This window comes from Cupressus sempervirens, chromosome 2 (genome assembly GCF_028749045.1).
Source record: "Cupressus sempervirens isolate cs-2001-9-10 chromosome 2, ASM2874904v1, whole genome shotgun sequence".
NCBI classification, from domain to species: domain Eukaryota; kingdom Viridiplantae; phylum Streptophyta; class Pinopsida; order Cupressales; family Cupressaceae; genus Cupressus; species Cupressus sempervirens.
This window is the reverse complement of record NC_143119.1, coordinates 60117717-60140975: the sequence shown is the minus strand read 5'-3', so window position 1 is coordinate 60140975 and position 23259 is coordinate 60117717. Positions and strand designations below refer to the sequence as shown.

Below are 23259 nucleotides of genomic sequence, written 5' to 3'. Positions count from 1 at the left end.
CATCACATGAGTTAAGGCACTTCTCCTTTATGTCACTAGAAAAGGTGTTGTAGTTTGTGCCAGATTGTCACTTGAGCAAAAGAACTCAAATCAATAAATTATGCGCTTATTTTGGTGATCAAAGTCTCATGCTTGATGCTTCATCATTGAGGGCACTTACTCTTATCCACAAATTTCAGCTTGATCTACTTATATTTTCCATCTAGTTTAGGGTAGCTACATCAAGGGCTAATGGAAACAAAGAATGACCACTAGTGATGTTGCAAATAGTGGTTGTATTATGCAATGTGTAGAATAGAGATGAGACAGATTATGCTATTGACAACTCTTCTTTGTCAATGTTGTTCCATTCCTTGTGACTTGCTCTCCTCAATATGGGACGAGGGCAATGATATGTGATATCAATTGTTGCATCCCAATTTTTGCCAAATTTCACGCTGCTTATATAGACATTGGGTTTTCATGTGAAGTCAGTTGACTATTAAAGTTAGCTATGATCTTGTGAAATGGTAAGATGGTTAATCATTGGAATTCATGTGATATTGCCATGCCTTCGTACAACAATATCATATTATCTATGTATGCTTGCATGTATATGTATATATATACATACATATGTATGTATGTATATGTATATATATGTATGTGTATGTATGTGTATGTATGTATGTATATATATGTGTGTATATATATGTATGTAACTATATATAGATACATAGATACATACATACATACATACATACATATATATATATATATATATATATATATATATATATATATATATATATATACACACACATATATATGTATGCATCACACACATATATGTATGCATGAATTAGACATATGTATACGTCCACTTAATAAAGATGTATACATTAAATATATTGTTAAAATATCACACATATATATGTATACGTGTGCACATACATACACAAGTATAAGTAGGTGGTGTATGACATTCTACTAAGGTAAATAGCATGGGTTAATATTATACCTTGGCAATAGTTTATCTTTCATCATGAGCGGCCATATTTCTATAATGTTTCCATCAGCCTTGTATTATTTTGTTTGGGTGGCCACATTAATATTTATTTTATTGCCACATTGAACCAATGATCGTATGTGCCTTGTTACTCCTTACCACCTTTGCAAATCTTGCTCGTAACTGAGCATGCAGCCAAGAAGGCTAAGATATGATACGAAAGCTCATTCTAATATAACAATCTTGCCTCTGACTAAAACCACAACCTCGTACAGAGTTATTTCTATATTTTCACTCTTGCTTGGCAATCATCCCTGCAAGTTATTCAAACCTTCTACAGGCAATAGAATTCAGCTTAAATCAATATTGCAATGCCTAAACTGAGCGGCAATAGCTGATTATGCATCCTTGCTTCCATAGCTTTTGGTGTTTAGACAGCTGAGTATCAATTTGTCCAGGCCGTGCAAGAATTGACCAACATTTTTGGTCATGATATCATCATTGTTAGCTTATGTTCAAATTTCAGAAGTTATATTGAGGCATGTCTAAATCCAATCATGAAATCTTAATTAGCATCGATCATGATATGAACCGATTTTCTCTCTCTATGCACACTTAGTAAGAGTGATTTAGAATTGCGACATTTTCTCATTAAAGAATCTCCCTCTCCAAGATCATGAATACTGGAGTATAACTTATATAGGGATATTTGAATACATATCTCTCGAGATAAGCAAAAGCAGATTGCAAATCAAAATAGTATTGTTTTAAATTCCATTACCATTATATGATGTCATCACCCAAATGGTTGATGCATGGTTGTGTGTAAAATGTTCTAATATCCATCTATCTTTTATTATGTCAGTGCCAGAAAGGCATATGTATTGCATGTGTTAATAAATGCTTTAACATTCAGCTATCTTTTATTATGTCAAATGCCAAAATGGTACATTTTCTATGCATATAAATGTTTAAACATCCAAGACTTCTTTTGTAAAGGCCAAGGCCAATGCGGTAAAAATATTGGTTGTGATTACAAATGTTCATACATCCACTTAGTGAATCACCCAAGAAGACTAGCATGGTCGAGATGAAGGGTGTAGATTGGCAATCATTGAACTATGGATTTATGATAGTCGTTGTATCCACGAGCATCAACTTCTAACTTTTGGAATCCAATTTTCTCCTCTTTGCATTTGGAATCCAAGCATAAATCATGCTTCATCTAGGGTCTTCTTGACAGCCTCTGCAGGAGAAATATTCCATGCTTGTCATATAGTATATAGTATAAATTGAGAAATATTGAATGTCTCCTGCCAAATGTAATGTCAACATTACCCTTGCCAAAAATGGCACACTCCCCTCCTCCAAGGATCATTGGATCTTTGTACTTGTGTACTCTACAAACTAATCACATTGAAGAGTGAAATGTTCATTAGCTCCAAAATTTATACAGACAATTTGACATAATTTGTTGGTCTTTTGGCCATAAATACATTAAAGGCAAGCTCCTTTTTAGTATGCTTTACAACATGGGCCTTCTCCTAAGACCCTTCTAATTTTAACTATCAAGCAACCAAACGGTATCTACAGTTTTTCATATTCCTCTTGGAGTTCTCCTAAAGTTTTTCTTGTTCTTTCTACTACAGGACTTGCCTTTACCCTTGCATTTATCCAAGAATTGGGAAGAATGCATGTTCAATAGAGGATATGCTAGTGCTAGTCCCAAACTACTATTTCCATCTATCCTATTGCAGAAGTCAAAAAACTTGAGATCGACTCTCATGGAAGTAATGTTGGTCATCTTAATGAAGTGCTTGTGCAATCGTGCCAAGGTTTCAGCGTAATACCTACCATATCCTCTTCTTCCATCATGCAACCAACAGCCTCTAGTTGATCGTGAATTTATTTTATCTTTGTGAGATGCCCCTACAAAGACATCTTCTCATCCACCATTATCGAAATAGCATGTTCTTCAGCAAGAATGGCAAGCTTTTCTCTGAGGTTTCATGGAGATCCTTCAAATGGGTCTAGATCTTTGTAGCTATCTTGCCAAACGACACTTATCATAGCTGGTCATTGATGGTTGATAATTTGATGAGGATCACCGATTTATACTTGCACTCTCCATACTTGTCCTAGTATTTTCCCATTGTTCTAGACCAAGACATAGTACCTGAACAACCTGATCAAGGCACCTATACTCAAATATTGTAAACGTGCACTGTCTCCACGTGTTGTATTCCTAGTTGTTAAACTTATGGCTACTCTACAACATAAAGTTCATCATATACACCATCTTTCTTGTTTATTGATGCACAAAGTGCAAGCTAAAACAAGCTGCAACATTGAATGCGTGTGTGTCTGTATACTATGTATGAGGAAGGAAATGAAAGATTCGTACAAAACATTTGATAGCTTGTAACTTCACTAATACATATTCAAATACTTAATAAGATTATAAACTATAAACCATATTGATGATATGAATATCATACACATCTATGTTCATGATTCCAGTACAAATCAACACAACTACAAATTCAAAGTATAATTCATCAATCAATGTTTATTAATCTGAGTCCAAATCATATGGATTTGCAAAAACTCATCATCTCCATCTCCTCCAACTGTTGCAAGTTCAAGATCATTCGAACCAAAAATTGTTCCACTTGTGCTAGATACACCATGTGTCATGATGTTATAAGCATCATTATCCATGATTGTGATAAGATTTTGAATCATTGCATCCAAGTTTGCACACTTAGGTTCTACATCTCAAAGCTTGGCTTGTTGGAAGATTGGCAAGATTGGAAGATTGGTTTGATAATGATATGTTACATTCATGACTGAGTTTGTCATTGATGTCAACATAGCATGTTTGATGTCTCCTGTGGTATCTAACAGATGTTTGATGTCTCCTGTGGTATCTAACAGAACAACAACGGAAAGATTAAGTTGGGTACGGACGGCTAGTTAAGCATGATAACCACCCAAGGTTATGGGAGATACTTCTGAATATCTAATATATGCAATTAACGTCGAAAGCAGAAAGGACAAGTCTAGAAGAAGTTATGTAAGTTTTGGTGATGTATGTTCTGAAATAGAGTTTATAGAGGCATGTTTTGGTGAACTTGTTATATCTCCTAGCAGAGTTGATATCTTGAGGATCGAGGTTGAGGACATGAAGAAGACATGTTGAGGATGACGTGGCTAAGCTCACTCGTCATAATATTGCGTGTACGGAAAGTTATTCAAGTTGCAAAATGAAAGATTAAGGTTATAACTAAGTGTAATGTGTTCTTAGTGAGGTCCTATAATAATTAAGTGAGAAGGACTAACAGCCGACTTAGGGAATTGTTTTATGGACTCAGTATAAAGGAAGGACATTTTCCTTCATCATGATATGGATGAATGCGAATTGTGAATGTTAGGAAAGCAACAAAGAATACGGGATGTGAAGTTGAGCAGAGCAATGCGAAAGTGAAGGAAACTTCATTGCCGAGGTTTTCTTAGTGATCCGAGGTGTGATATTTGGATCTAAGGTTCGTGACCTTGTCTACAAGGTCTCACAGTGATTGGTCTAGTTGACTAGACCAAGGAAAAGACAAAGGAAAGAAGAAAATACCAGTAAATTACTTGTTTGAGCAGTGAGTTCTTCTTGTAGTTGAAATTACATGTTTCGGCAGTGGGCTCTTCTTACATACATTGTATCACAACTCCTAACAGAGTTGGAATCACCTAAAAGGGACTCATTGTACTAAATGTTGTAACAGACTCCTAACAGGGTCCATCCTCTAACAAGGAATATTTATATTAGTACATCATCTTGTGGGCATCATTCCCACTGGGATTTTCCCTCTGATCAAGGGTTTCCCTAATCAACATATCTGGTGTAATTGTCGGTGTGCATCTTTGTATGGTTGCTATTTACTTTGGTTGAATGGTTAAATTTGTTTAAAGAAGATAAGTGTTTTAATTATTGGATAACTGATAAACTTTGTACTCCAACTCTTTTCAGCAGTAGATAAACTTGCAACCTAGACAATGTTCACAATTACAAAATTAATTATTAAGCTCAAACATAAAAATGAAAACCAATTTAAAGAATTGAAGAATACATGTAAAAAAAAGTTGAAAACAAATAAAATTTACTTGGGAGAGGATTTTGATTGCAAAAGGTTGTAGATGCTGTTAGAGTAAATAATTAATTATTTATTAATTATTTATTCTATTTACTTAAGCTTACTTAGGTAAATGCATTTATTAATTAGCTTGTTCTAGGAGATTCCATGAGGCCTTTATAAGCAACCTCTCCCTCATTGTACATCACAACAACAAGACATTTAGCATATTGTAAATACGTTTTTTCTTGTGTTGCAATATTCTCTCTCCTATGTCCGTTTAGGGTTTTTCCCTTGCTCCACGCTCTTCTCTCCTTGGCTTTCCTTTGACAAGTTTTCGCATGTAGGTGATCCTGGGCGTCTTCGAGGTTGGATTTCATCAACTCCAACATGGTATCAGAGCCTTCCTGCTGCTGCTTCGTTGAAGGATTTTTGAAGCCGTGATTTGGAGTCACAAACCCTAGTTTGTTTGTGCATTTTTTCTTCAAATCAGGGGGGCAGCGAATTTTCAGAGCACATTGAGCCCAAACGGACACTTTCATTGGATTCAGAAGGCACTTTTCAGCTAAGATCCATATAAAATTCGTCGATTTTGGAGACAGGGCTCTGGGAGGCCAAAAAAAATTAGTTCCAGGTCTTGCAGTACGGCTATATGGAGATTCGGCATCAAAAAAAAAAAAACACAGCGCAGAGCGCGCCACCGCAGCTCCACCCAACGGCCACCGCAGGGCCGCCTGCGCCCCACTACGCTGCCCCCGCACTGCTTCCCAGCCTCCTTCGCCGACGCGGCACTGCAAAGCCACCACGCCATCGCAGTCCCACAGAATCGCAGCTTGCGCTCCACCTCGACCGACTGCGCCTCCCAATCGCCTCTCGTCCTCCGCTCCTACGCCGTCGATGTACAGTCAACAGTGTTAATGTTATAATTCTGTCGGATAAATTATATTATATATATGAGACATATAATATATGACAACTATTATATATGAAATAATTAACTTATATTAAGAGTGATATATATATATATATATATTGTTTTATAACCATTATAATATATTAAGGGTATATTACTTGTGTTATAAATATAACTAATGTAAGTTAATATGTTAAAGAGACATGTCTCTTCAAGAGACATGCCTCTTTATTTCACATATATATTCATTCATCTAGTAACTTGAAAAACACATAAAAATTCTACAAGTGCTATTACAAGTTATAGATCCTATTTCACTAAAATGGTATCAGAGCAAGTTAAGGAAGATCCAAATTAAATTTGAGAATTCAGATTACACAAAACAAATCACGTGACCTTCTGTGATCAAATTGAATCTACCGTGACGCTGGAAGATGGACAGCCTGCACATGTTTGGTGTGAGTCACAGTGACGTCTAAATAACAAATCCCTTGCTATCGAGGGTGTGAGCAACATTTTTCTGCACTGTCAAAGCCACAAGTATTGAGAGTTATTTTAGAATTCATCGCAGCACACGAGCAGACATAACACCTTGTGGAACTAAGCTCTCTGAATTCATTATTGAAGATATTATTTTCACAGCCAACGAACTTTGATATATAATTGGGTGACCATGGGAGACTAGCAGAGGAAATGAAACTGCAAAATGAAATTACAGGCAGATGGAGTTTCTCATAATACATTAAATGGCATACATTGTCGGGATACCCCAAATTGGAAGATCAGGAAATTCATACCACAGATTTGGGATAACATAGAAGGTTTGTAAGGTCACAAATTATTTTGGAGCCACCCATACTTGAAATGGTAATTATAGAGAAGTTTGTGAGGATAAATTGAATCATTGAATCATATTTTTAGAGATGGATGTAAACTAGAACCTATGTTTATGAGACCAACTCCTGCGGTGTGTGTATGAATCTCGCCTTAGGAATCTAAGTGCAAAGAGATAACCACAAGCTTGTAAGATGATAACATACCTGTTAGTGATGAGAGGGGGCCACTTCATTTGCACGCTTGAGGCTGCAATATGGATTGCAATTTGCTAGATGTCAGATATGAGCGGCATCAGTCCGATGCAGATGCTCTGAGATCTTGCAAAATTCGTTAGATGTTCGCTGGACCAGTGTTTACTCCTTGTTGATGTCGTGACTACCAGGTGGACTCTTGCAAGATGTTTCTCAATCTATGCTAACCTTACATACAGTGTTGTCTCCACATATCTTGGGTATTTAGTAGTGGCTCGAGATGACTTCCCTCACCCCTTCCCACAAAGGAGGATGAAATTTCCATCTGTTATCATGATTGAGGAGCCTATAGAAATTTTCAACTTGGGTTGAAAGGATTGTTGTGGAAAGACTATTCAGGCATTGCTGTGTGACTGGGAATGTATCACCTAAAGTGTTGTTATGTGTAACATTGGGAGTCAAAATTTAAACATCCTATGAACAAAGTATAGGACTTCATAAGATGGCTATCAGCAACTGGATTGATCTCATGTAGAAATAGGAGAAGAAACCTCCTCACGTTGTTTGTGTTTAAGGGCCTTTTGTGATCATGATATGTTTTCTATAATAACAGGTCCACTCATTGTTGTCATATCAGAGTTCTTTGTCCATAGAGAGGATGTCACCATCTAGGGGATGTGCTAGATGACCTTGTGGCTTCTCTTTGTAAATTTATAGTTCTTCTCAACCCATCTGTTTCTGTTGAAATTGCAATGATAAAATGAAAGTATATTATTCTGCAGGATGTTTCAAATACTATTGTTAATTCACCTATCTATGCACAAAGCAGCAAATCTATGAACAAATTATGGAAGTGCAACCTTGGGGAACTCTTGGTCATGATGACTTAGATATTCCTCATATAGATCAGAACATTTGGAGGTGCAGTTAAGTTTGTCTGACAAGCTAAAACTTATGACAGTAAGTCCAAGGTGGTCTTGGGCCTATCATTTTAATCATATGTGAATCATACCTCATAAAGCAAATTATCATCCATGTTTGGGATCACGTGAGCAGCATATGCACAGAGTTGAGCGGTTAAAACAATAGGAAAGTGAAAACATGTCTGAGGCGAATAACCAAGTCTTGGATAAATGGAAGATGAATACTGTAGAAACTGACTGTGTAGTACATGAGTTATTGAGTTCTATGGGAGGCCTTAGGGACTCTGAATTTGATTATGATGTGATTCTCTGCAAGGGTTGAAAGCTTGTTCTAGTTGCTCCTATATAATGAAAAAAAAAAAAAAGGGGCACAAAGAAGTTTTCCATATGTGATGTGATGCAAAATTACTCGATGATATAAAGAGTGGGAATCTAACATTGTAAGAGGAAATAATAACCAATGTTCTATTCCCATTTGAACCATCCTTATATGGGAGCAGAAAAGAAGTACTCAAATTGTTTGACAAATTCTTACATGGAGGCCTTTTTTGATTTGATGCATATGGACCTTCATTGGAGAAACCTATATTATTATTGCAGATAAGTATTTATTATCCTCGAGTATTGCATGTATCTACTTATTGTAGTCTCTCTCTTATTTTATATTTCTATAATTACTATAAAGAGTTATTTGCATTGATCTTTTCCTTTGTCTTTGAGGATGTTCTTGCAGAAAAAGAAGATTGGTACATTAGACATGCTACCAAATATTGTGCAGACTCAATCTTATGATAGTACCTTCAAAGAAACTATGATTTAGGATTTGAAAATCATCTGATGATTAGGTTGGATAATGTGAGTTTCTCAAAGCAAATATCCTTGATGATTGAAATTATGCGAGGGAGTCTAACAGTTCATTAGAGGCAACCTTGGAGAAAGAGAGGGAGCAAAAAATAAAAATGCTTAAATCAAACTTTTGATGATATTGGTTCAAAAGGAGTAGACCTTATCAATGGATTCAACACTAGTTAGAAACTATAATAGCTAAAGGACCATGATTCATGGGATAAAGTCTCATGTGTATAGGTTGGAAGGCTTTATGCTATCAGGATACCCATTGAACTAGGGAAGCATGACATGACTTGCTTCCAAAAGAGGTTAGAAGGATGATAACAGATTCAGAGGAAGTCTGACACTTTATCGGAAAGAACCTTGTGCTAAGAGGTCAGAAAAGTTGATATCAAACTAAGAGGGAGAAACCTTATTCTCTACCATGTTTTATGGTGAATGTTGTGACAACACCACATGACAGTATTCATGGAGACTTCATCGGAACTTTTGATGTCATACATGTATGAGCCTGTCCCCTGCGTACATCATGAAGAAGTGACGACTTCTAAATGATTATCACTTGTATTAGAAGAAGTTGTTGTAAAGTGACATCCTTACAATAACTTGTAGCATGATTCTTTTTTGTGAAAGTGTTTCATATAAGGGCTTTATCTTGTAGATCAACAACTAGGTGGTTGATATCATTAATTTGATTATCTACACGTTGTTTGTATAGATATATTTTCGGTACTTGGTGTATATCATGCCCTAATATTTTTATAGGCCATTACCACATTGAGTACTTGGTGGATATCATTTAGTTGATGTTCTGATAGGCCATTACTCGGAGTATTTGGTGAATATCATTTGATTGATATTCTGATAGGCCAATGCTCATGTTACCAAATATGATATCAAATAGTAATTGGTGAATATCATATGTTGATATTTTGATAGGCCAATACTTACATGATATCATACTCTAGAAATCTTTTGATCAAAGATTTCCTATATGTATTATTTTTGAAATATTACCTATGGTATAATATCTATGTGTTTTATCCTTCTTCATTAAGAGGGAGTGTTAATGATATAATTATGTCGGATAAATTATATTATATATATGAGATATATAATATATGACAACTATTATATATGAAATAATTAACTTATATTAAGAGTGTAATATATATATATATATATATTTATAACAATTATAATATATTAAGGGTATATTACTTATGTTATAAATATAACTAATATAAGTTAATATGTTAAAGAGACATGTCTCTTCAAGAGACATGCCTCTTTATTTCACATATATATTCATTCATCTAGTAACTTGAAAAACAGATAAAAATTCTACAAGTGCTATTACAAGTTATAGATCCTATTTCACTAACAAACAGTTCATGCAAAGTCAGCGACCGAGTGGATTTTTGCAATACAATCAGCAGATTTGCAGGCTGACACGTGGCAGGTCTGCCACGTGGCACTTTGCCACGTGGCCCCTGCCACATCATCTATACTTGCCACGTGGCCCTTTTTGCGTTGACAGGCCACAGGCCGTCAAATTTAGGACAGTGAAACGCTGATGTCAGCACTGCATCAGCACACCTTGCTTGCACATCTCCAGTGTCAATTTTTGACCTACTGTTGGTTTTTTGGCCATAACTCGAGCATACGGAGGTATTTTTCCAATCCGAAAGAAGCGCCGGAAAGCTGGTTCTGCGACAGAGACATTGGTGCAGGGATTTTTAGGTTTTGATGCTTTTTTGTTGCCCTTTTTTTTGTTGAAGTCCGAAGTTGTGTTTTTGACTTTGGCATTCATATCTTTTGCGTCCCATGTCAATTTTTTGAAAACTTTATATTTTTGGAAAGCTGGTTCTGTCATCTTTCCAGAAATGTGGTCCTTTTCCTTAGTTTTTGGCCCATGCTCTTTCTATCATGTTTTTAGCGTTTTTGCTCTATGTTGGATATCTTGAGTGTTTTAGGCCCGAGGATCGTTTTCCTGGCATGGTTTCTTTTGTTTTAGGCTGTACTATGTTTTGTTGCACCTTGTTTTCAGTTTTGATCATTGTAGCTATTACTTTGAAGCACTTTTTTGTATCACACTGAGATAAAGTGCCACTCTTGCATTTCGGGGTCATGAACGTTGTTTTTGAGTCAGTTGTACTCGCATTATTTTTATAAAGCACCATGGGGGGAATAGTTGTTTGCTGTTTTAGGCATTCTCCCTTTGTCAAGTGAGTGTCCCTTCCAAGACATTAGCCCCATGTAGCGTCAATGTGACCGTGTCTTTATAGGTGTTTGTACTTTTTCCTCTCTCATCGTTCTTGGTTCGTCTGCAGAAGATTTTGGCCCACCTTTTCAGTTGCCTGTCATCTCACCCCATCTGCATTAAAGGGGGGTTATTCTATTGTTCTAATGCATCCATGGTTCGATGGTTCGATAATGTGAACTATGTATTCAGTGGTTGATCCTATGTACAAGGCGATTGCAGTGGCTGGCTACCTATGCATTTCGATGAGATGGATCATCTACCATATAGACACGCTTGGTTCATGCCATCTTCTTCCTTGGTGGTTCTTTAGATCAACAGTTTGGCAGATTTGCGGCTTCTACATGCTTCAGTGATGCTTCTTCATGATCACTTCTTGTTCCTGTTTTAGAGGACATTTCCCTAGTTGGAGGCTTCTTCAGTTCTTCACTAGGTTCTTACCTCTTTTTGGGGGAGGGTTTTTCCCACGTGGTTTTCTCTCTTTCTCCGTTTTCAGAGGTTGCATCTTTTGCATTTGTTCATGGGTACTTAACATGGCCTCGTTGTTGGGACCCATTCTGCATTCATCTTAGTTTTGTGAGCTTAAGGCATTTCCCTAAGTTGCACTTAAGGGGGGGTGTTAGAGTAAATAATTAATTTATTAATTATTTATTCTATTTACTTAAGCTTACTTAGGTAAATGTATTTATTTTATTAGTTGTAGTCTAGGAGTTAGTTATAAGTTGTTGACAATACGGGAGTTTGTTCTCTCCTAAGTCATACTTATCCTCTCACCTTGTTCGAGGACTTTCCACCTTATATGGATGTATGCTTAGTTGTCACACTTATCTCCTAACGTCTTCTAGCTCGTTCTGGAAGATTCCATGAGGCCTTTATAAGCAACCTCTCCCTCATTGTACATCACAACAACAAGACATTTAGCATATTGTAAATACATTTTTTCTTGTGTTGCAATATTCTCTCTCATGTCCGTTTAGGATTTTTCCCTTGCTCCACGCTCTTCTCTCCTTGGCTTCCCTTTGACAGGTTTTCACATGCAGGTGATCTTGGGCGTCTTCGGAGTTGGATTTCATCAACTCCAACAAATGCTTGACAATTGACTGTAGAGGTACCACAATGTGATAGCTCCCATGTCACATTGGTACTTTATTGCAAGAGGACTAAGTCTTGTTCTTGAAGCAAATAATCCAAATTCGGTCCTAACTTTTTTTGTAAGTGTCATCATCTAGGAAGAGTCTTGCAAAAGCTTTGAAGCAACCACTACCAACTTCTTCATCCACATATAGTGCTACCCTATCAAACATACAAAGTACTTCCTTGTTGTAGTACCTTGGAGATAAGGCATATGCAAGGAGGTGCAATGGTGTAGTCATCTTTTCCCAAAATCGATGAAAGATTGATTCAAGTTGATTGCACAAGGTTTCGCATTTTGAGGGGTCATCCTCATGTGCTTGTATTGAAATTTTAACCTTCTCAGCCATTGTCCCATGCCATCATCTACATCCCTCAAACAAGATTGATCTGAATCAACAAAGCACAGTCATGATACGATTTGTGAAATCTAATACAAATTACACATGAGCCCACCAATTGTCACCCAAGATCAATGCCTTCACCTTTGGTGACCTCTCTGAATTCGAAGCCTTCCATATACCCCATTGGCTTGAAATAACCATTTGGCTTAATGCCTTTTGGACCTTAACAAGTCGTCTCACAACGATAGTATGAGATGCAAACGTGGTCTCAACCACATAAGTAAGTTAATGCTAACAATATATCAATAAATATTGGACATGACATAAAATATATTCAAATAATTTAATTAAATAAGATAAGATAAATTTAGTATTTACTATTTTAAAATTTAAAATTTGAATTTACCTCTAGCAACTAGCAACTTCAAATTGGAGAATGATCTGAATATGGATTGTGACGTGTGGTGGTTCATCACAAACATTTGCATCTCCTCTCCCTCTTGGTAAATTTGTTTCACCCAATCTATTTGGGTGCCAATTTGTTGCATGCCCGAGTTTATGGAGTCTACAATGCATGCTGTCCAAAAAAATGATCATACTAGCATATGGTCATACTAGCCCTTAGTCAAAGCACCTACGCCCCTGCAATTTTTTGCATTATCTATAATCACTTAAATTACTTTCTCACTACCCACCATCTCTATTGCCTCAATGACAATTTTGGAGATGAAATGTAAATATTTGACTTCCCCTTCACAATCAACTACCTTCAAGAACATTGCCTCTTTGGGTGACACTGCAATCACATTAATCAATGATCAATTTCTCATATCTTCCATCCATCCAACAATAGAAACACCTGAAGTTTTCCGTGAATTTATAACTAGTTGAATAGCTCTCTCTACACAAACCCTCTCTTTTGTCAATAAAATAGTACACACCTTTTCATATCTGGGACTTGTGTAATGAGTCGGTGCTTTATTTATGGCTGCCACCATTTCCTTCCAATTCGCATACAGACATCGTGCAATGGCTTGATCAGCAAAACTCTCTTGCCTCAATATTAAATGTAGTGTCGAATGGACCTCTTTTGTGGGTAATATTTCCTACTTCTTCCTCTTCCACTTCGGGTATAGGTACTTGCAAGAATGGGTGTTTGGAGGATACAATTGACTCCTTGGGTAATTGCATTGTTTTCTTTGAGGATGGATGTTGTTAAAAACTTTGTTTGGACCTTTTTACCAATTTATCAACAAGATCTTGTTCTTTTACAAATGAAGTTATTTTTGTGCATTAGACAACCCCTTCCCATCTGTGCCTTTGCACATTGTAAATCCTTTACCAACCAGGCCCATAAAATTAAGTGTGGCCCAAGAATAAGAGCTAATGGGTGATTTGCCTTTGTTGTTTTGACAATAATTACACTTCCAAATATAGGAGCCACCTATGGAAACTCGTGATATTCTTGCAATATGTCTCCACAAAGGACATGCTACATCAATTTCGGAACTATCAACTGCTTGGCCTACTGAACTTTGACTACAAGTGGCGGCCATTTTTCCACAATACAATATGATTTCTTGATATGCCTATAATAAGAAATTAAATAAATTTAAATTATAAAAACTATGAACATCAAGCATATAAGTGTAAAAAAATGATAGAAAACTACTAAAATAGACAGATAAACTTCTTGCTTTACTTCTTTTTTCCAAAAAAAAAAGTTAATAACTTGAAAAAACTCTTCACAAACTTGAAACAAATCATCTAAATCTCATAAAAATCATTGAAGAACTCAAGAATGAAATTAAATGCTTACTTTAGTTGCTTAAAACTTGTTTGTGGAAGCTATCTCTTGTTCTACCAAATATGATCTTCAAAAATAATCACCATTTTAGGGTTTCCAAGGAAAAAATTGCTTAAAAAACCTTTTTCCCCATGTGCATTTTTGGTGTTTTAAACGGGAAAAAAAAAAGCATGTATGTGCGTTTATGCCTGTGGATGCATTTGGAGCGGTCGGAAGCTGGCTAAAAGCCATTCCTGGCCAGCTGGATGCGCACCCGCCTCCGGGCCGGATATGGACGCATTGGTATCCAAGGTATTTTTTAATGTAATCATCATTTTGAATATAATTAAAATATATGGATGTTCAATATTCTTATTGATCATGAAATGCAATATCAAATATGTTTGAGCATTTAAAAGTTTTTTATGTTTTTTTCCTTGTACATATTTATATTAGTAGTCTTTAAGTTCAATGTATATTTATACCAGATTCCCACACCCCATTCCGAGACTCCCTGGAACCATGCTTACATGTCAACAACTACTTCCAAAATATTTCTAAATGTTTGGTTAAATTTAAGATCTATAAATTTTCAACAATGAATTTGACAACTGCATTCTTATCTTCCCCTTGCCAAACCCACAGATAGCATATTTCTATTGTTGCCCCTGTTGCTTTGTTCAACATGCTTTCTCTGTATATAAACAGATGTTCTGTTAGTTGTGTCCTGCCCTCTTGCTCAAGTCAATATATATTAAATAATGATTTGGTCTCAGCTAACGTGTTTAGAAAACTAGATGTCGTAAAAGTTTCAATCATTATCACATTATTTATACTAAATTAATCTGTGGGTTGTTAAGCACTGATTACATTTCTCAATTGCTCCTAAAAAATTAGGGCATTTTCCTATATTCTGGATGTAGCTTGTACCTTGTCCACAGTAACCGTGGAATAAGGGCTTAGAAAACTACAAGTGGGCTTCATTTATTAATACATGAATATTATAAATAGAGTAATGCATTACAGAAGTGTACCTTGCAGAATTGCTTAAATTTTGAGTAGTAAACATAATCTGCCACTATGAGAAGTGCATGCTGTCTTTTAACTGTGAACCACTGCAACAAGACACAAAAGCAGCAATTAGCCACAATTAAACATTACATGGCATCAAGTTTTGTGCTACCATATTCATGGTAAGAAAAAATATATCTTCCTCAGAACTCCCATTTATTTTGTTTTCTGGTTCAACTTTTCAATATTCTTATTACCAGAGTTACCAAAAAAATTCAGTATACAATAAAGGCCCCCCACCCCTCCAATTTTCAGTGACTACAGTTATATAATATAAGCCTTGCTGTTATTCATTATTTATGTACTCTAGTTTTAATGGCAACCCATTCTGCACAAATGCTCATACACCCACATCTCCAATTAACTACACTTATTAGTGTTGAGGATAACACTGAAGAAAATTTGACCAGAATACGTCAAACTTCATTGTTTACATAGTGAGAAGGACTAGCATAGATTCCATAAACACCAATGGTATGTACATGTTCCAAATGGATGGATTAAGTGCACCTCTTTAAAACAGATTAATGTTGACTAGAGAATATCCCTAAGGTATTGAATCAAGTTAAGCCTACTGATTTTAAATTATTATAATTAACATTTGAAATCTCAATTTCATAATGATAAAGCATTTGCAATCTCTCTCTTTATTTCTTGATGTAAAGACAAGAAGTAGCATAGCAAACAGAATTTCCCTTACAGGTAGGGTCACTTTAAATAGAATGAATTAATTAAATGTCATATACACCTGAGCCCCCTTTCTCCATTCATTGATGTATATTTCTGGCAAAAATGGTACTGTGTACCTGCCTCTTCCATGGGGACCCGGATCGTCAAAGCTGGAAGAGAGAACAAAATAATCAGTAATTATCATTCCAAAGATGAAGATTATGCAATTAGGACATTCAGAAACCCAATTCCAACTGAGAAGTCCCTCCATATTTCATTCTACTTATCTAATCAGAAAAGCAGGGATGGATGACAAAAAAGAATGAGTGCAATTTCATAACATGTCAGGGGACAAAAACCTTGGCACTCAACCATCCACAGCATTTGCTAGCACATCTTCACAGATCAAAAATTGTGCAACATGTTTCCAAGTTTTACTAAACCGTAAAGTATCTTACCAGTCGACAAAGCTGATATTCTGACCCATCAAATAATTGTACACAAAATCAAAACTACGCAAGGGTACACAGCTGCAAACCAAAAACAAAAATATCAAACATACAATGTGAGTTTTCTTATAATGGAGTGCTCAACAGTTTCATGATCAACAAATTTCTAAGAAGAAAAACTCAGATTTTCCCTAAATAGCATCAATACTTGCAAATATTCTAACTCAATGCCACCTTTCCGAGAGAAGAACAAAATGTTGATTGTTCTCATCTTGTAGTGCATTCATAAGAAGCCTCCTCTCAGCATCAACCATCGTAATTTTCCCCCAATCAACCTGCACAAAATAATTAAGCTAATTTTCATTTCTTATTTACTTGAGCCAAATAAATCTAACCTGCCCCAAAAATGGGATTTCCCAAGAAAAACTAAGCAAAATATTTATGAAATAACCCAAATATTCCTCAATATCATTTTCCCCTAGTGTTTCGTAAGTTTTAAGAACATATTTATTGATCAATAAAAAGAAATCACAGTCAGTCCACAGGCATTCCAAGCAATAAAGAGCCAACTCTCTCCAAAAAGACATTGTTAGATATTTTGAGGAATGAATATTATTTATGCTCCACGGGGATGCGTTTCCTAGGGTTTTACCCTCGTACCCATGCCGGGGACGAAACAGGGACACAGGGACGGGTTTTGGCCGTCCCCTGAGTCATCCCCGTTTTGAAGAATTCAAAAACTTCCTCGAAACGGCCAATTTTTTTGGGCAGGATACTTGGGGACGGCCAACAATACCGGGGACGGTTTTGTCGTCCCCTATCCGTCCCCGAAACTACTGGCCATCCCCTTTTTTCCAGTCAATCTGGTAAAGGCAAAACACCCCCAAAAAATCATTTTTTTCTAATTTTTGTTGTCCGTGTGGCCCCTAGTCGTCTTAAAGACATAATAACAATATGCAACCCATATTTGGTCCATTAAAACACTAACTCTTCTACTCATTTTTAGATTTAACATACTTGCTAAGAGGAAGAAAAAAACATAAGAGCAATAGCAGCAGTGAGCAAAGATTGTGTTTAGTGAGGAAATATTGCGTTTAGTATTTAATATTTACTAACTATTTTAGTTGGACTTCTCTTTATTTCATTCTGATTTCAGCATGATACTTGGAGCCTTTAGGCATTTTGATTTTTGCTATATATGTATGTGATATTGTTATAATGTAAGTACTTAGTATTTGCCATTTGATAATATTCCATGTATTTATCTTCTAAAATGTCTATGGTGAATGGTTTATCAATGTTACGATATGCATATTTGAATTTTGTCTCTATATATAAAAAAATCCCCTATGTTTTTAATCGTCGTCCCCTAATGTCCCGTCCCCTAAATTTTGGCTTCGACCCGTACCTATACCGGAAACATGTCCCCGTCCCCTAAAACGTCCCCGTCCCGGAAACTCCGTGGAGCATAGAATATTATAGAATAATAGGTCAGACTTTTAACATGCACAAGGATGATCACTTTGAAAACATTAAACAAGTTACAAAATGTGAAACTGTAACGTCACATTTCTTGCAAGTAATATGGCAAGGATTGCCTTAACCGTCCATGGATGGAAAGGAGCAAAAAGAAAGGTAAAAGTTTCATCCATGAGGAGGTAAAAGACTTGTGTCTTGTGTGCTGTCAATTGTTGGTTCAGCAAGCTGAAGGAAGCACAGTAAGCTGAAAATTAGATTTTTCTATGAAAGCAGTGGAAAACATTACTCAAGTCGATATCCAACTAATAGTAATTTGATATTTCAAATTTTCACAGCCTATAATAGACATATCATAAATTGAGCAGCTATAAGATTGTAAAACACGGCAGACAGACAGAAAGCTGCTATGAATTGTCGAGTCTTGAGATTGTTGCATCTTACTCTTTCAAAGTATGCACATTCATAGTAAGGTTAAACCGTTAAACAAACTGTAAGCAATGAGTAAATGTTGTGGTTGAAAATTTGTCAATAGGCCACCAAATCAACAATCCAGTCATTAGAGAGGTAACTAAAAAGAATGAGCATTTACAGCCATTTTAGAATTAACCTGACAATAGAAAGTAATGTAAAAGGTAATCAAGTAAGCCACTGGAAGCAGATTGAGTTAAATTGCACTAATGCTTGATAGAAGTATTTGTGCATTTTCCAAGAACAGAAGATTTAGACTCCCAGTGAATGAATGATACCAGAACTTCTTTTAAATCAAACATTTCAGGAAGATTGCCTCACTATCTTTAGTTGCAGAGTGGGGAGGGAGGATAATCAGGACCTCAATATATCATATATACTAGTTGCACGAATATAAGTATTCCATTACCAAAAGAATGAAAAAGTAAAATCCAGTGAGAATATGCAATATATCAACATACAAAAAAAAACCATACTATTGATTCTGAGCATGCATACACTAAAAGCAAAATTTGAATTGCTACTTAAATAATTTGAAAAAGAAGGCAAGGAAATTACCTTCTGGCTCGTGATATCACGACCAAGAAAAACAGGGCTCTTCCATGCTGTCTTCAATGTATTCCGTTTTGAGGCGTGGACATAAACAGAGTATTTGCCCTCGTGCCCCTGGCAATTGAAGGTGCAAATGTCAATTTCTATAATCAATTGCACCAGACTGGCGAAGTAACACCCACTATCTGTGGCCTTGCCTTAAACAACTGCACATTATCCCAAAAATCCAAATCTCAGGCAGAGCCTGCAAATCACAGACTGCAGGTTGTCTACCTAACTCATGTTCCCCTCTTCCCAGAAAGGGGATAACTGGTCACTTGTAACATACAAGTGAACTTAGTGAAGCTGCCATTCGTGAGAATGGGCTTACACAGACTGTTCTTCCAAGGCATTCATTCTTTTTTTTTAATTATAACCAAGGGCCACTGTTCTTCCAAGGCATTCATTCTTTTTTTTTAATTATAACCAAGGGCCCCTGCAACCTAGTGGAAGGAAGAAACTGAACAAAAAAGGAATTTAAGATGCATGATTCCAATTAAACCATGTATAGAATTTCCATCCCAAGTTCAAGAGGCCTTTTACACCAACACCAACCAAACCAAAAGATAATCTTGATGACTGATTTCTTCTTTGCTTATATTATCCAAAGTTTTTAACAACGTAAAAAAAAAGATTATCTTAGAGATTAACAAGAGCAAGTAGGAAGCAACTTGAAATAGAATAGACTAAATAAAATGGTACTAGAGATTTGCGAGAGCAAGTAGGAAGCACTTTGAAATAGAACAGACTAATAAAATGGTACAAGGTAAATTGATTATTACAAGATGTGAAGTTCAAAGTAAATCTATGCTACTTGTAGACTAACAAGAAGTTTATACAAAATAAACAAATAAGAAAACTAACAAGAAATTTAAAAAGAATTTTACTTGAAATATTTTTAAATTCTTAGTAAATTTGGGCTTTGAAACAGTCGTGAGGGTGATTATAGTTTTTAGATACAATTGCAAGTAAAATTATTGAATCACTTGCCACCTCAAGTTTAGATAATGTGTTGGCAGAATTATCATAAGTTAACAGATTCAAGTCATTTCTGACAGAGTCTATTATTTGAAACTGATTTCTTAATTTCCAGTTCAATGTTTTGTAACAGGGACATTCAGAAAGACACACTTCACAAATGTTCAACAAAGTAAAGCCAATAATTCCAAACGATACAAAAGCCTACGTCAAAATATTAAGTTCCTGCTAAAAAAATATCTGTCCTTAGCTATAACTTTATAGTTTTTACAGTTCTATCCCATCGTAGTATCTTTCCAACACAAAAAATCGTGGAAGACACAAGAATCGTTTTATCCTCGTCAGCAAACCACTTTGAACTAAAGCTTCAAATGTGTAATACAAATTGAATATCCTTGAAAAAGAAAAACAGAAAATTGGTTACGGGTATTAATGTTTACATTTAATCATGTAACCTCCTCTACAAACTCCACTTGACAGGTTAAGCGGCATAAATAATTCACTGTGGCTCTGACCTGGTAGAAATTTTTTAGAAGTTCACTTGAAATTTCATGTTATTTAACTTCTATATATTTCAGAATTATTCTCAGTAAAGTTCAAGGTGAAGGATTGTATTAAAAAGCCAAGAAGCTTATCCAGGCTATTATAGTTTACCAAGTCCAGAAAGTTTAAATATCAGCAATTTAAAACAAAAAACGTATAATATTTTTATTGTGCATTTAAAGCACTCAGAGTTCGATTTTATTGCAAATAATATTTTTGAGACCATTCGTAAAACACACCAGTTAAAAAATTTTGAGCATGTTGCAGTAAGTAATAAATTACAGAAGAAGAAAATTCTATAATTTTGAAAATTCAAATTTCCTTCAAACGTCATAATTTATGACTGGGTCCCAACCAAAACATAAAAGTATAAAATGAACTAATTCAGTTAAAATTTCCAATTCAGATATCAAAACGATTCAAAGGGAGGCGGGGGAAGCCACTAACGCAGACATTCAAAGCCAAAAAAAGCAGGAAATAGCACGAAAGAACCTATTGAAAACGAAATTTACAGAGTTTTTAATGCCGTTCTGATCATAAAATAGGACCTTCTGAAGCATAACTTTCGTACACAAGAGGACCGTGAAAATAAATGAGATCATCAACTGGGAGAGGAACGGGTAGGGGAAGCATAAACGTACCCTGAAGAATTCTTCCCAGAGCCTTTCGAAAGGCAAGGGACCCGGGGTGAGAAACAAAAAAGCAATTTTCGGCATCGTGGTCGAATTCGAAGGCATCCTCAGTATATCTGCCGCCACAACACGAGTCGCTATTTCCGCCTCGCTGAAGATTCTAGGAGGGGGAGCAGGAGAAGGCGGAGTGCGCGACAGGGCCTCAAAGCGGCCGCCACCGCAGAAGGCAGGGCACACTTTCACCTTAAGCAATGTGGGAGGATAAATGTAGGCTCCCAGAATGGAGAGGCAGACCATGATAATCAGCGCTACAACCCATAGCGGCCGCCTAGCCGTAAACCTGATCCGCGGTGTCCCTACCATGCCTTTCTTCTGCTGCTCGTGCGCCTTTTTCACACCGAACACACCAAAGTCCGCGGATGGATACTCCACCTTCATCTCTTACATATCAGAGAAACAAAAAAATCTCCTGAAGCACGCAAACGCAAACATTTGATGTCATAACCTACTACATTCACTCAGCCGTACCAAATCATCGAAAGCTGCTGCATCAACTCCTCATTTTACAAAAAAGTTACGGACTACAGTATAACCTAACGGGTTCACTGACATAACCTACTAGGCAAATAGACATTTACAGTGTACCAAATCAATCAAACGGAACTTAGAGGCCGCGGTCATAACCTAACATACTCAGGCCATACCGTACAACATCTACGGATTTCCAAAATCCCCCATTTTACATCACAACAACTAACTTAAATCTAAAATTCACAGTCACAAGCAACTACATTCACAGCCAGCCCCAATGTCCACAACCGAGAATCAAAACAATCAGAAAACGCCTGAAGTCTCCAGTACACAACATACTTACCCTCAAATCAATCCAGCCTTGCAGATTTCCATAGATCACACGCCGGCCAAATTTGGCTGTCACCGACCGTGAAATTCACCGACACACATCTCATCGCATCAAAACTCTGAAATCCTGTGAAATGACACTCCACTTTCCGGTGAAACGAGACGAGAAACCCGTGAAAAAAGTGCTCGGCAGGTGAGCCGGGATAAGATTCGAAGTTGCAACCTCGGATCGGCTAAATTCTTTGGCCTGAATTCGTGGTGTTCCTTTTCAGCTGTGTGTGTCGGGACATACAACACTACCCCTGAAATCCTCCGCCCCTTTCTCGCGATTCCTCCCTTGAACGTAACTCCGCTCCACAAGGGCCCGGTCAAATGGTTAAGTTCCGCTTGGAGGGACTCACGGCCGTCCGATGGCCGGAGGATCCGACGGCAGAGGTTGCGTGCCTTGCTGGCCGAAAATGATACGGCTAAAACAAATGGAGGGGTCCGTGTTGACCGGGCCCTGTCTGAAGTATGTGGTTTTATTATTACTGTTGTAGACGGCCAGGTATATTGCGTTAAAAGCGTAGAATAGAATAAAACCTACGTAGCCCGTAGGTATTCGAGGAGGAACATATTAAAACCCCCGAGGGGCTCTAGATATTCTGGCTAGCTAAAAATACCGACAAATCATGTGTAAAAGCTCCACTCTCGTCCCCATGCGGCTAAAACAGAATATATAAACTATAGTGGCGGATTGTAGTGTGTGTTGTATAGTCTATTTTCAAATGATGAGTTTTATGACACCTGTGTCACCTTCACCACAAGCTTTTGGAATTCATACATCGCCGTCACCAATAGATTTTTGAATTTATACATGTTCCCTTCCGCATGAGATTTAAAAATTTTGCATTGAATAAATATATATATTTTTCGATGGAAGGTTTTATATCGTATGTGACATTGTTTTTGTTACTTAATATGATTCGATGGAAGGTTTTATAACGTATGTGACATTGTTTTCGTTACTTAATATGATAGTTCAAGCGTGTTCAAATTTTATTGATTGTCAATGGGCCTTTGGTCTATCGATGAAGTTGAAAAGGTTCTTAAAGAGGCCACTAGGGATCAAGTCTCGCTGAATGTGTGGCTCTAAACATTGAAAAGGGATGAGGTCAAGATCATGCCCT

General features: G+C 36.6%; 1 protein-coding gene across 1 annotated transcript in view; it reads right to left on the bottom strand.

The window, feature by feature from the left end:
* The window catches only part of LOC149571056 (glycosyltransferase BC10-like), a 72990-nt gene extending 50550 nt beyond the window's left edge, over positions 1-22440 (bottom strand). Inside the window, exons 1-7 of the mRNA XM_089812627.1 lie at positions 22104-22440; positions 21239-21698; positions 19044-19151; positions 16773-16873; positions 16548-16619; positions 16169-16259; positions 15384-15464 (exon numbers count right to left, since the gene is read on the bottom strand). Of these exons, the coding sequence (XP_089668753.1) occupies positions 15384-15464; positions 16169-16259; positions 16548-16619; positions 16773-16873; positions 19044-19151; positions 21239-21667 (882 nt within the window). The 5' untranslated portion in view covers positions 21668-21698; positions 22104-22440. The remainder of the gene's footprint in view (positions 1-15383; positions 15465-16168; positions 16260-16547; positions 16620-16772; positions 16874-19043; positions 19152-21238; positions 21699-22103) is intronic.
* Between the last annotated feature and the right edge of the window lie 819 nt (positions 22441-23259).